Here is a 15287-nt window from a genome sequence, read left to right as displayed (position 1 = left end):
ATCTGTGCCTCCTGGTCTATTGCTTTTCTATCATACTATGCCCTTTCTCATTTTATTCCTCAGTGAAAATAATTTCACCCAAGGCCATCTTATTAATTAGACTTCTTGCTGTACTTGATGCAACTAACTTTCAGGCATATATAACCTGACTATTGAGCCTTGACGTTGTGTTTCTGCATTCCCTTCTCACATTTCTAGAGGAGATGAGTGACGAGGAAGAGCATTCCACTCCCCCGGAGCTTCGGATACTCCTAGGAGGAAGCCCTCTGCCTTCCCCGGAGAATCCTTCCATCCCAGGAGGAAGTTTTCCTTTTCCATTCCCTCCCATCAATAGGAAAGGGAGACATGAGGAGAAGGGAGAGGATGGCTTCCCTCGGCCAAAGAAGCCTCTCCACCCCACCCTCCAGCTGTTTCCCAGCCCCAGGGAACCCCAAGAAGCACAAAGACATGTGGACATTGCCTTCTCTGTCACCTGTGATGATGAAAAGATGCTCGTGGCTATTGAAAAGGATTCTCTGCAGGTTGGTGCAGTTTCATATGGGAGAGAAGAAACCAGCAACAATAATAACAATACCTAACAGTATGGGGTAGCTGGGTGGTACAGCATATAGAGTGTTAGACTGGAGTTGGGAGGTTCTGAGTTCAAATCCTGTCTCAGACACTTGCTGTGTGACCACTGGCAAGTCCCTTGACCTCTTCAACTTCAGTTTGTCAACTGAGTCATTATGAGATTAAATGAAATAAAATGTGTAAAGCAGTATACAAATTCTAACTATCATTATTATTTCTATATGCCTTAAGGTTGACAAAGCATTTTGCTTGCATCATCTCATTTGAGCCTGAATACTAGGTTAGGTACTCATAGTATTATTAATTTCATTTGACATTTGACAATACTGAGGCCAAGAGATACAGCTAGTAATTATCAGAGGTAGGATTGGAATCCAAGTCTTCCTGACCCTGGCTTTCTTCTCATCACCACCAATAGTCATATGCTTCCTCATTCACTGTTCACTTTTTCTTAGTGAATTAGATCCTCCTTCGCTTGGCTTCCTTCCTTGCCCGGTACCCGTTTCTCCCAGTGAGGGGGGTTCTAAATCTTTGCATGTTGATATTTTTCTATTGAACTCTGACAGTCCTTGAGATTTTGATCATAGCTAGGGAGAGGGTGGCTGAGAAGGAGGGGTATGTATTGGGGGCTGGGAGAGGAAGGGGTTAAATGCAAGCTTCTGGCATCCATTCCATAGAAAGAAGGCTTAGTGAAGCTATTGCTGTATCATAATGTTATTTATTCAGTTACCAAGTTGCTTTTGGTGATGGTTCTTCTAGGCTAACGGCTACACGGGGACAGAACTGTCCCTGTCAGATCCGACCTGCAAGGCCAAGATGAATGGAAGTCACTTCATTTTGGAATCATCCCTGAAAGGCTGTGGCACGCAGCAGCGACTCTCTGCCCCTGACGGCTTGGTTTATTATAACTCGGTGAGTGCTCGGTGAGGCTGTTTCTTTCAAAGCCCTGCTTAGGTTTCTCACTGTGAAACCGGAGTTTCACAGGTAACTTTCCTGAGCCTTTGTTTCTTCAGCCACAAGTGACGTGGACAGGGTCACCCACGTAAGATGTGTCATATGGATGACTGGAACCCAGGTCCTGCTGACCCAGAGGCTTTTTCTGGCCAGAACAGCCAGGCCAGAGCTTGAAAGGAAATTTAATATACTTTGTTTCTCCTTTCTCTTCCTTCTTTCTTTTTTCTTTTCTTTTCTTTCTTTTTTTTTTTGGAGGCAGGGTACCTTTTAGTTGTATCTAAGCCTGTAGGGAAGCTTAGTCTATATTTCTTGCAAGAAAGGTGTTATATATTCTGTCATATAATATGTCATTACATTGTATTATAATTTTATACTATAGTACATTGTTATGTTATATTGTCATATTATATTAAGGAGATTTTGGTAGATGTGAGAAAATTCAAAGTAAAATGTTCAGGTTGAATACAAATTTTTCTAGTCCTTAAGAGTTTTGCAAATTTTTTTTTAATCACTAGCAATGCTGAGTCTGTGTCTAAATCAGGAGATCAATTGAATCACTGAATTTCAGGATTTGAAAGGCCATTAGCAATCTTGCTTCCTTCCCCGTTACTCTACTAGAAACTTCTCTCTCCAAGGTCCCAGTGATCTCTTTCTTATTTTCCAAACTCTTCCTCAGTCTTCAGCATCCTTGACTTTTTCTACACTATCTGACCCTGCTAAAAATTCCTCTTCTTTTATATTTTCTCTTCCCTTAACTTCTGTGATGATGCTTTCTCCTGGTTCTTCCTCAACCTGTCTGGCTGTTCTTCTTAGAACTCTGCACTCATCTTCTTCCTACCTCTGGCTCTAATAGTCTTCCCCAAGCACCTGTCCTGAGGCCTCTTCTCACCACTTTCCACACTCCCTCCATTGACCATCTCCTCCAGTTCCATGACTCTGTGGTCCCTGTGTGGCTCCAAAATGAACAGCTCTGGTCTTTTCCCTTCTTTTCCATCTTATATTTTCAATTGCTTGTTGATCATATCTCCTTGGATATCCTACTTCGTGCTTATTAATATGTCCAAAATAAAATAAAATAAATAAAGAATAGAGAGGGAACTTGTGATTTCATTGATATAAGGAATTATCAGGTGAAGAAACTAATACCTTTGATCAACGCAGATCAGCATCTTCTCGGCAATTTAGTTACTTAATGTCGTTGAGAAGTTACATTGAATTGCAAAGGGTCACATAGCTGCTATGTGTAAGGGGCAGGCCTCAGACCCAGCTCTTTCTGGCTCTAAGGCCTGCTCTCTACCCATTCTGCCATCAGTAACAGCCTAGTTACTTTGTTCATTTAGGCTTTCCTCCAGGGACCCTGACTAACATGAACAGGGGTTCTTTATTGCCCTCCCATGATATCGTCCTAATTAATTTGGTTCCTTGTTCATACCTAGTCTTATCTGTTAGCCCTCAGAGCTGCTGCAAAGTTTGTATATTAAAATATGGTCCTGATCTAAGTGTGCAAAGTGGGAAATCATATTGTTGACTCAGATGACAGTTTGAAGGAGTTCTAGGGAACCTCCCTACGTGGACATGAGGAGAATGTGTTGAGTTATGGGCTGCTCGTCGCCCAGCCAGCTGCCATGGACGCTTTCCATTCTGAGCTTGGCCTGGCCCAGTACTCACTCCTCTTAAGCACTCTTTAAAAGAGTCTGTTCTTACTCAAAATGTGAAATTCTCATCTGCACTAAGACAGAGAAGTGGTAGGTAAGAGATTAGCAAGAGAGAAGATACAGTTGGACAATTTAAAAAGGGCTGAGAAGGAGAACAGGAAGGATATGGTTTTGGCTGCCATCTTACTATAGTGGACCAGTCTCTTCCTCATCATCATTATCATTGTAGTGGCTAGTACCTGTGATATACTTTAAGGTTGGTGAGGCGGTTTCCAAATATCCCATTTGATCCTCACAAAAGCGTTGAGAGAGATATGTTATTACTATCCTTGTTTGACTTTTGAGGAAGCTGGGCCCAGGGTCACACAGCTAGTAAGGGTCTGAGACTGGATTTAAACTCACATATTCTTGATGACTCTGGGTTCACTGTTCTCTCTCCTGTGGTACCTTCCAGAATAATGTGTGATGTTTAAAAAGTCCAAGAGACAGAATTTCTGGGTAATTAATCATTTTATTAATAATGCTAGCATTTTCATAATAAAAGAAGTCAGTGACACTCTTGGATGCCAGAGACTCCTCAAGTCAGTGGGTTCTTAGTTTATATGCTGTTGGAAGACTAAGTGTTCCTGAGGGTGGCAATAATTAATGAAAGAATGAATGTTACAATGAGAAGTGGAAATGAAGGTTATATGAATGAAGGTTTCCTCCTTCAATTTCATTTTGCAGGCCGCTCCAGTTAGGGGCTGAGAGAGTAACATCATGTCACTCTTGGACAAAGAGATTATCTCTACACCCAGACCACCCCCAGCTTTGGGCATGATAGACAAAGGATCTACCTCCTCTCAAACTTGCTTGAGTGGACCACAGTGGGTAGGGAATTCACCTTAGATAAGATGGTCTAGGTGGGGCAAATTTTTGGCAGAGGTCAGCAATGTCCTTCAAAAGGCTGGGCTTTGACCAAGGAAATAGGATGGGGAAAAAGCCTGGATCTGTCCCATAATTGGTTATTAATAATCATTTCTCTCAAATGTAATAATGATAACAGCCCAAACTTACATAGCTCTTTGCCATATACAAAGGACTTTCTCCACAACAACCCTTTGAGGTAGATAGTAGAATTATTGTGACGTCCACTTTACAGATGAGTAAACTGAGGCTCAGAGTCATTCAAGTGACTTACCCAGAGTCATCCGCTAAGAAGTTCTTGAGCTGGTGTCTTCTCACATCTCCCTTTCCTATGCCCCAAAGCACAGGGCCACAAATATTCTCATAGGATTCAGAAGTAAGAAGGGACCTTGGGCTTCATGTAGTTCAACGTCCTCATTTTATAGGTGAGGAAATTGAGACCCAGAAAGGTGACATGATTGGCCCATAGTGAATAAATAGAGCAGACAAGATTTGAGCCCAGGTCCTTGGGTCCTTCAACTCCAGTGCCACACTAAATATCCTGCTGCCCTTTAAAAAAACCAAACGTATAAAACTATGGGAGAATGTGTATAAAGAAGGAAGACTCCTTATGTTTGCATATGGTGACATGTATGATGAATTGCTCTTTGTATGTATCTGTCCATTAACGGACCATTTTGGGCTAAGTTTCTTGGTTGGTCGCTAGAGAGACTGTCCTTGTAAATCAAGTTCAAGGTAGGGTCTTGGGCAAGCTTATTTCAATAGGGTAAGGCCTGGGCTGCTCTGCCATGATCTCCTTGACTTGCACTTTTGAATTTTTATTTAAAAGAAAATTATTAAAGAAACTTAATGGTGTTCTACCACCAGCTAACCTTCCCTTAAAATGTCTCCTCTTAAAGACTTTGGTTTTCAATTTCATTTTGTAATTTAGATAAATTTCCCTCAAGCATTAACCTATTACTACAATCAGAATTGTTCATATGGGGAACTCATGGTGCAGAAATAATGGTAGTTGGGGCCTTCTGCTGTGTTTTTTACTCATGCCTCATGCTTTCTTTCTGTATAGATTAAAATGCAGGTCTCGGTCCCCGGGGACAGCAGTGGCTGGCCCACTGACTACGAGGACCTAGAGTCAGGCAATAATGGCTTTCCAGGAGATGCAGATGAAGGAGACAGTTTCTTCATAAGCAGGCCTGAAATCATCGTGGTACGTATTTGGCTTTGGAGAATGGTTGGTGGGGAAGGATATTTTTGTGGCCTATGAGGGGAGTGGCAAAAAAAATCATGTTATACATTGGTTGTCCGAGTTTGTAAAGCTGTCTGGGCATTCTTCACGCTTTGACACAGCGCTGTGATTTATCTGTTTACCTCTTTGCCTTTTCCCAGTTTAATTGCAGCCTGAGACAGACAAGTAGTCCAGATATGTCCCATCAGCCCCAGGTCCAGAACATCACCTTCAGCATGGAGCTGTATGATACAGACCTCTTCCTGGTGCCCGTCTCAGGCATTTTAGCAGTGGCAGAAAATGGGCACATTTATGTTGAGGTAAGAAAGCAAAGACTGATATTGTGCTTTGGGCATTGCCAGCCGAGCATTTACCGTGACACCTGGGAGCAGCAGCCTGCTTTTCAGTGAGGATAAGGGAATCTTTCTTATGTCCTCCTTCTGCCCAGCCACAATGCCAAGCACAGCCTGGCTCAATTAAATACTTGCTGATTTGGTTTAGACCAAAGTGCGGCCATTTGGGGAAATGGATTGAGCTCATTGGAGAGGACATTTTCTGGAAGAATGACCGGCCCTTTTCATAAAACTTTATGCCTGTTCTGTATTCTGCATTTTTGGAGTGTTAATCTGGATACAGAAGATTAAAGGATGTCATTATATAAATCTGTGTTTGAAAAAGAAGACAGCTTTTCCATGAGGCAAGAGCATGACTATGGGGGAGCTAATGTAGGCCAATGGTATTTTCATTCATTCAGTCACTCAACAAACATTTTTTAAACACCTACTATGTGCTAAGCATTGAGGATACAAAGAAAGACAAAAAAAAAAATCAGTCCCTGCCCTCAAGGAGCTCACAGTCTGTTGGGGCAGACAGCATTCAAGCAGCTATGTACAGACAAGGTATATACTGGATAAGTTGGAGAAAACCCACAGAGAGAATGCACAAGAATTAAGGGGGATCCAGAAGGCTTCCTGTAGAAGGTGGGATATCAGCTGGGACTTGAAGGAAGCTGGGAGGTCGAGAAGAGGAAAGAGGGCATGCCAGGCAGGGGGCACAGGCAGTAGAAATGCCAGGAGACTGGAGATGGAGCAGGGTGGTCAATGTCCCTGGGTAGCAGAGTGGGCGTGTGGGGACAGGGTGAGGAATATAAAGTATAAGAGGACAAAGAAGGTTGTGGGCGGGGCAAGTTATCAAGAGCTCTGAACAAAAGCAGCGTTTTCTATATCATCCTGGAGGTGGTAGGGAACCAGTGGAGTTTATTGAGTGAAATGGTCCCACTGGCACTTTGGTCACTGAATGGAGGGTGAACTGGAATGGGTGAAGACTTGGGGCAAGGAGCCTAACCTTCAGGCTGCTGGAATAGTTCAGGCATGAGATGATAAGTGCCTGCATCAAGGTGATGACAAGCCTTGGCAACAGAATGGATATGAGAGGTAAGTGAGGGTGAGGGGCCAAGGATGGCGCCCAGGTTTTAAGCCTGGGTGATTGGGAAGATCGTGTTGCCCTTTTCGAGGAAGTTTGAAAAGGAGGAAGTTTTAGGGGTAAATTTATCAGTTCAGTTTTGGACATGTTGAATTTAAGAGATCTACTGCACATCCAGCAGCCAGTTGGAGATGCAGATCTCTAGGCTAGCAGAGAGGTCAAGGCTGGATAGCCAGAATCATTAGCATAGGGATGATAACTGAATCCATGGGAGCTGATGAGATCCCCAAGCAGTATTATAGAAGATAGCATAGATATAGGTAGTATAGAAGAGGAGGGCCCAAGAAGATCTCCCAGGATGGAGGAGGTGATGGTGGATTCCGCTCCGCCAAAAAAATTTAATGGAAAACATGGATGAGAGTTGTGCAGTTGAAAATGGATGGAGTGGTCGTTCATCAGAAACCTTTATAAAGCACCTACTATGTGCCAGGCACTGTGCTAAGTGCTGGGGATACACAAAGCAACAAAAAGATAGTTCCTTCCCTCAGGGAACTCCTAATCTAACGGTGGGCTTCCCTTCATTCAAGGCTGAACACTTGTTAGGCATGTTATAGTGGGGATCCTATCAGACTAGATGCTTTAGTTATAAGTCAAGCAGACTTGAGTCCAAATCCTGATTCTGCTGTGTGACCATGAGCAAATCACTTAATTTCTCTGTGCCTCTGCCCCCTTATCTGTAAAATGGGTCTAACAGTGCCTGTTGTACTTACCTCCCTAAGCACTTATAAAATTCAGATGTAATAGTGTATAACTGCTTTGCCAACTCTAAAGTGCTATATAAATGTGAGTTATTATTTCTATCATTTTATAACATGGGTGATCAGGGGTGATTTGCTAAACTGTAATATTTTCCATAGAGCCAAACAAGACACATGTACACTTGCCATTTGCTAAGGAATTTATCACTTCCTGAGATATGCCCCGGTCCAGCAAATTAGGGCTTCCCCAATCACCCATACCATGAATAGAAACGTCTTCTTTTTTTTACTTCCCAGATGATCATTTTATTAGGTGAGTGACTATTAAACTTGATTTTTAAAAATTTAATTTAGTTGTTTTCAGTGACCAAAGATTTATTTAGTAAATTTACAAGCATTTATTAAGTACCTGCTGTGTTCCAGGTACTGTGCTAGGGGCTGGAGCTGTAAAGGATGACAAAATACAGTCTCTGATCTCAAAGACTGCACAGTGTAATGGAGGAGACAGTGATGTACAAACATAAAGAATAGATTGGAGATCATTTCAGAGGGAAGGTACTAAGATTAAGTGAGGACTGGGAAAGACTTCTTGCAGAGGGTGGGACTGTAGCTGAGACCATAGGGTGGAGAAGAGGGACAGAGTTCCCTCCATTGGGTCAGGGATGGGGAGTGGGGAGAACAAATATGCATTGTGTAGAGAAGCAAATTCCTGGATTGACCATGTCCAGAAAAAACATCTCATTGTGAAGTTTGATTTCCCACACAGTGCTTGGCTCGGTTGACCCAGATCATACACGGCCCTGATTCTCTGGAATTGTCCTACGTACCACCTAAACGAGCCGTAGACAGAGCGACCAAAGCCCATATCCGAATTGATTTTCTGAAAATGAAGCAAAACTTTCTCCTGCAAGACACTTAGTTTCTATTTGCCTCTGGGAAAGATGGGGCTTTTTCAGAGCTGAGAGATTTGCTATTTGGAAAACCATAGGCTTAGCTCTCTGGTACGATCAGGTACAATATATTATCCTCGTACCTAATTAGAGAAGCCATCAGCTGACAATTCACAGCTCCCTGTGTTGTACGACCAGCTGGTGTCTCGCGGCATCGTCGTGAGCAGGTTGAGACGGGATGCTTCCATAAATCACAAATGACTTTGGCCCACATATTTCTGGTTTAGGAACACAAACAACTTTCCCATTTGGATCAGGACTTCCACTCTGCCTCAGACTCTGGGATGGGGCCCGTTGGCGTTCAGCTCTGTCTGCTTCTGTGGTCCAGACATTGTGACTTTTGGATTACCTGTCCTGATAGGAGCCTCTGTTCTTTAGGTGAACCTCTCCTTTCTGCCCTATGGAAAATATGCCGGCTTCTTGGTAATGCTCCCCATTGCCATCTGGCCCCCTCCCCAAATATCCATGTATGTCTTGTTTTGGCAGTCATCCGCATGTATGAAGTGGTTAATGACTCCCAGATGTTTCACCAGCCCCCAGGGCTCTTATCGAGGTGTCATCTTTATCAAATTTGTTTCTCTGAGAGTTTTGCTTTGTTTCTTTCCTAGTCATTGGCACGGTCTTCCTTGTGTGTCCCTCTCAGGGACATTCCCCCCTCTTTTTAATATTTCTTGTGTTTTCCTCACTTGATCTGTTGTAATTGTCTTCCTCTGTTTTTTAATGGAAGGTCGACCCACTCCTATTTGTCAATTTTTTTTTACCCTTTTAAAGATCAGTTCTGATTTTATAGTTTAAAAATGTCCCTTGGAATTTGTAGAGATGACACTCTATTGATACCTTTAATGTTGAAGAAGAAATGAGCTAGGACTCCTAGTCATTATTTTGTTGTAATCAAGGAGATTTGGGAAAGTAGTTTACAGATGTTTTTTAACATGTTATTTTAAAGGACCAAAATATGAAAGAAGCATGGTTTTTATTTTAAAAGTAGTCATTTCAGGATATATCCCTCCCTCCCTACTATTCCCTAACTTCAGTAAATCTTTACTTGTAACATCCCTTCTGACCTCCCATTCCCATAAAAGAGCAGCTAAGCAGAATGAACTACCCCAGTGACTTTTTGCATAACGTCTTCTGCCTTCCACACACACCTCCCTACCTGCCCAAGTAAAGGTGAATGTTCTCAGTATCAAGGATTCCCCTCTCCCTTTTAAAAAAGTGAACAAAAGTAAACCAAGTCACGCCTTTGTCAACTGGAGTTCCCAGGATCTGGGAAGTATTAAAAATGTATTTTGATGACCGTTTTTAAAAAAAGGCTTTTTTGTCATTCTTGATATTTTATTCTTATTAAATAAATTATACGGAGGAAAGTTTCTAAGTTTTACCAGACTGCTGAAATAAGTCCATGACACCAGAAGGGGAAGGAAGAATAAGGGGGGGAAAATAAGCACGTATTAAGTGCCTGCTGTGTGCTAGGTGCTTTATAAATATTATCTCATTTGTTCCTTACAACAGTCCTATGAGTTAGATACTATTAATGTATTTTTATAGTTGAGGAAACTGAGGCAGGCAAGTGAAATTACTTGCCCAAGGTCACAAAGCTAGGAGGTTATCTGAGGCAGGATTTGAACCCAGGTCTTCCTGATTCCAGATTATCTCCATGATGCCACCTAGCTGCTGCCTCTTAAGACCCCCTGTTTATAGAGTAGAGATACCCCGTTCAACCAGAATCTTGTTTCTTGAAGTTAACTATCCTCCTGAGAAGTAGTTTTTTTTTAAAATTATATCCAAATCATTTAGGGAACATATCTTGAACTTTGGTATCTCCTTCCCACACTCCCCTCCTAAAGCCTAGCATTTGTATTTTGGGCATAATCGCAACCTTATATTTTAAACTTTCATAAAGACCTAGTTTAAATGAAACATGGCCATTAAACGACTGGTTTGATAGGAAATCTTAATTCCACGGAAAACAGAACAATGAGCAGAAGTGTCTGTAAGTAGGTTTCATTTTGTCTTTGCCTCTAGCATCCAAGTGTTGCTTAATACATATTTGGTGAATGAATAAATGAATGAAAAGAAGGAAACTCTTCCTAACAATCAGAACCCGTCCATTAGGGCGTGGGATGCCTCCACAGGTCATGAACTCCCTTTCCATCCCTGGAGGTATTCAGGAAGAAGGTAGATGACCCCTTGTTGAGAATAAGGATAATAATAATGGCTTACTTCTATGCAGCACTTTCAATTTTGCAAAGGTAACATACTTTATCACATATGAAAACGTGAGCTTCTTGAGAGAAGGGATGGTCTTGCTTTTCCGTTATTGTCTTCAGTGTTTAGTACAGTACCTGGACCCCAGTAAGTGCTTATCACTAGAAAGACCAAGCATGTTAACTGACAAGGAAGTATATTCAGTAATCAATATTTTCTTTCTCCTAGCTGTGTAAATGCACTTTAAATATAAACAGTTACCAGCAGATATTGTCATTTAATTTGAAATTAAAATGTTGTCCCACTGTCCCTATTTTCTTTGTCTTCTGGATAAAAATAATTCATGGTGTCAGGTGGCACAATTTGGTTGCTCTAACCAATTCTCAAATTCCAGTCCTTTTGAAGGATTTTTATGTGACCCCCATTTCTGCAAAGAAAAGTACATTTCCTCATTTTGTTCTTTGGGGACAAGCTTAATCATTATATAGTATTCTGATACACATTTTTAAAAACTTGGCTTATGCACGTGTTCAGAGTTCCTCTTTAAAAGTAAGATATTTTAGTAGCATGTTAAAAAAAACCATTGTGTTCATGATACATTTATTAAGGTTTTTAATTTTGTTTTCTGGAAAGGAAAAATCTACTGAGTTCAAAACACCTTTCTCTTAGTTTTTTTGTTTTTGTTTTTGTTTTCCAGAATAGAAAAATCTGCTGAATTTAGGATGTTTTTTGTATTTTTTTGTTTCCCTCTTATAGAATATAAAAATCTTTTAAGTTTAGGACAACCCTAGAAAAGAATAAATTTAATCTGGCATCTAGGAAATGAAATACCTTTCTCTTGGAAAGATTAATTTATAATATTGTTCTCAATCTTGCAAAGTTAAACCCTGAGATTGAGAGACATAGCAAAGATTTTTAAGTTTAAAAAAAAAAGCCATTTTCTAGAAAGGTAACTTAGTAGAAAAAAAAATTTCAATTTGTAAGCCCCATCCTCCAACAAAACAAAACAAAACAAAAACAGACCGTGTCAGACTTTGGTAAATTGAGATAACCCATTCTGTCAGAATCATTTGGAGGCCTGAAGTTAACTGTATGGGAGTACTTCACTCCCAGAGACAGTCTGGAGTAGGACAGACTGTCCTAGAGAGGAGAGTTGAGTCACATCTTGTCTCTTGCCCAAGTTCTGAATCCCCAATGGAGAGCATTGGGCAATACATAAAAATTCATTTTATCCCTAAAATACCCAGTTTTACATTAATCCTTAATTTGGTTGAGAGTACCACCAGAAAGGAAGTGCTTATATGCCCAACCCCCCTTCCCCCAACCACCACCAAAGGAGTCATCCCAGACTATGAGGTAGGGTTTCCTCAATGGAATATCTACTAGAGTCCAAATTCAGAACTGAGTTTGAGGGAAATCGTGTTTGAATTTTGTTTACCTTTGGTCCAACATAACCTTATGTTTCAAAAGAAGGGAAAAATCATAGGATCTGACCTTAGCCTAGACTAGTTTTCTAAAAGAGGAAAGTGTAAGGGGCAGCTAGGTGGTGCAGTGGATAGAGTACCGGCCCTGGATTCAGGAGGACCTGAGTTCAAATCAGGCCTCAGACACATAACGCTTACTAAGCTGTGTGACCCTGGGCGAGTCACTTAACCCCATTGCCTAAAACAAAAAAATAAATAAGTAAAAGAGGGAAGTGTAAATGAGTTGGAAACATTTTCAAATCCCCCCCCCCCAATCCCGATGCTTTAAGAATGAAGCTTACTTGACAAAGCTTGTCTTGAACTGGAAAACAATTTGGGACATTTGGCCGAATCAAGGGCTGTGCCAGGTTGAGTCACCCATTATATTATGTCCCTTGCAAAGGGAGCCTGGTCCTGCCTCTTGAGAAAGGTACCAATGTTGTCACCAGAAAGATGGCTGCCATGCTAACACTGACTTCCCATGACTCCTAAACCCAGCTTATGTTAAATAAACTCTGAATGTTTTACTCTTCTCTTTGGAGAACCTTTTTAAAGGAGCAGTCGCTTCATAGGACCAGTATTAGAAAGCCTGGGAGCTAATTTTTCCTCTAGGAAAATTAATTTTTTTGTGACTTGTATCTTTTTGTTCATATTTCCAGTGGAGTGGTGGAGGTGTTGAAGATTCTAATTGTGAAACATTCAGCTTCTTTCTAGTCTAAGAGCATATGGGTCCATCATTAGTATCACTGCTAGTGTTAGTGCTGGCTGTTATTTTGTTCTCATCTTTTTTGATACGATTCAGATAGAAATGGCTTGAGGACAAGTAGTTATGCTGCTGTCAAGCTTTTATATTTAATATTCTGCGCATTATTGCATAGCTACATAAATTGACTGCTTTTTATAATTCATTACGAGTATTAGAATACAAACTCATTTTTGGAGGGTTCGCTCAAAGTGTCTTTAGGACAATTCCCACGAAGCCCAGGATAATGTATTTTGTCCTGTTCAGTCCGCCAATCAGTAAACATTTATTAAATGCCTGCTATGTGCCAGGCACCATGCTAAGCACAGGGATACAAAAAGAGGCAAAAGACAGTCCCTACCCTCTTGTTCTTCTGTGGTTTTAATTTCTTCTGGTTGGTCTCTATATTTTGACAGCTTTCTATTCCATGTGCTTTGGAGATTATTATGAGTATTTAGTGTGGTGACATTGTTGGAAATGTATTTTTATGTATCGTGGTGATACCTGGGCACTTAAGGACAATAGTTCTGCCTCTGGATATTCAGAGCCAAGTGTGATTTATTATTTGCTGGGTTCTCAAGCATATTTTAGTCTTTGTCCATATTTGGGGTTTGTTAACTATTGGTTTATTGGGAGCAAGCTTCTGGTGCATCAAATTCTAGCCACCTAACTGGGGCTAACCCTAATCTTAATATTATTGAGATAGTTCTTAATAATGATAATGATAATAATAATAATAATAATAGTAATAGGAGCATAGATAGGGATTGGACCAGTGATTTCATTGGCACAGGGAGCTCCCAGATAAGGAGACGCCCTCTACTAAAGCAGGTCAGCCCTCTTGCGCAACTTGTAGTCTTAGAGGGTACCTAGAGCATTGAGAAAAGTTCCAGTGACTTGCCCTGGGTCATATAGTATGTGTCTCTGGCAGGACTTGAACCCAGATCTTCTTGTATTTGAGGCCGGCTTTTTCTCCACGATGCCCTGCTACCTCTATTATTAATAATTACAGCTAACAATTATGTAGCACTTAAAAGTTTACAAACCACTTTGTACCTCTCGTTTGATTGTCACAACTGCCCTCTGAGCTGAGTAAGTACTCTGATTACCATTTTATAAGCAAGGAACTGAGGCTCAAAGACTCGCCCAAGGTCACACACCTAGTGATGGCTTGGTGTTTGTATTCATTTTTGATTTGGTGGAGAGCTCATCTGGAGAGGAAGTCATTACACTCAACAGAAACAGGCACCTCAGACAATGTGCTTGGGTTCCATAGTGGACCTTAGTTCTAGGCGGTTAATTTTAACTTGTGTTGGAATCTCCTGGGCTGATATATGCGCAAAACCGCTGGTTTAAAGTCCAGCTCAAATAAAAACCACCTCCCTAACTTTGAAATGCTGCATCTCCAGGCTGCCATGTTTGTCTGAAGCATGGCTGAAAGGCTGTGCCAACCCGTGATGCTTTTGGCTCATTCTTCAGTTTATCTTCCTTATGTTGTTATGTAGGTCTCTGTTACCAAGGCCGACCAAGACGTGGGATTTGCCATCCAAACGTGCTTTATCTCTCCGTACTCCAACTCTGACAGGATGTCTGATTACGCTATCATAGAGAACATTTGTCCTAAAGATGAATCTGTGAGATTCTATTCGCCCCAGAAGGCACATTTCTCTCGACTCCATGCACAGATAGACAAAAAGAGATTTAGCTTCATGCTCAAACCCATTTTTAACACTTCACTGCTCTTCCTACAATGTGAACTCACCTTGTGCACAAAGAAAGAAGAAGAAACCCACAGACTGCCAAAGGTTAGTAGTTCATTAGCTCCCTTGAACTTTTAAAGTTCTGTTTTTTTAGAAAAATAAGACAGTGACCTTCAGAATAATCACAAGTTATGGCAGATTTCAGCGTTCAGTTCTAGGACAGCCAAAAATAGAGTAATAAAGTAAATATAATTTCAGTGACCTGTGAGTTTTGTGGAATCTTATGGAATAAATCTTAACAATATGATTTTTTTTCCACTCATGTTATTAAAAAGTACATTAGATGTGATAAATTAGGATTATTTTCCATGGAGGGAGTGGTCTGGCTTTATCTCTGCTATTCAGATCGTGTAGAGAGCCAGGACTACAAATAGGCTGAAGAACAAGGCAGTGCAAGCATTACTTTTTCCATACCCCTCAAGGAGTTGATTTGCAATTGTTTTTGACCTTCTCTGTGTGGATTATAGGGTTGGTTTTAGTGAAGCGTCCAAGGGAAGTTAGCAGATATTTAAATTTCACATGGTAGCTTCTCATGCTGGGTTGATTTTGGTCGATATATTGAACTGTTATCATGGTGGACCAGAAGTCTTGACCATATGACATGACTGGTTGTGTGGAACTGTTGCCAAACCAAAGGTTAATTAGGGTATTTAATCATATCAGCCTTGTGTGCC

The 15287-nt window shown here is 41.0% G+C and overlaps 1 protein-coding gene across 2 annotated transcripts in view; it reads left to right on the top strand.

Moving 5' to 3' along the window:
• Positions 1-15287, top strand: part of TGFBR3 (transforming growth factor beta receptor 3) — a 239881-nt gene that overhangs the window by 197361 nt on the left and 27233 nt on the right. For both annotated transcript variants that reach the window (XM_020975375.2, XM_020975374.2), the window contains 5 exons: positions 199-521; positions 1330-1482; positions 5152-5292; positions 5472-5630; positions 14359-14658. In XM_020975375.2, coding sequence (XP_020831034.1) covers positions 199-521; positions 1330-1482; positions 5152-5292; positions 5472-5630; positions 14359-14658 — 1076 coding nt within the window. The remainder of the gene's footprint in view (positions 1-198; positions 522-1329; positions 1483-5151; positions 5293-5471; positions 5631-14358; positions 14659-15287) is intronic.

The sequence above is a fragment of the Phascolarctos cinereus genome, unplaced genomic scaffold, assembly GCF_003287225.1.
Source record: "Phascolarctos cinereus isolate Bilbo 61053 unplaced genomic scaffold, phaCin_HiC Scaffold_5;HRSCAF=322, whole genome shotgun sequence".
Lineage (NCBI taxonomy): Eukaryota > Metazoa > Chordata > Mammalia > Diprotodontia > Phascolarctidae > Phascolarctos > Phascolarctos cinereus.
The sequence above is the reverse complement of the archived record's forward strand: the minus strand, read 5'-3'. Positions and strand labels throughout refer to the sequence as shown.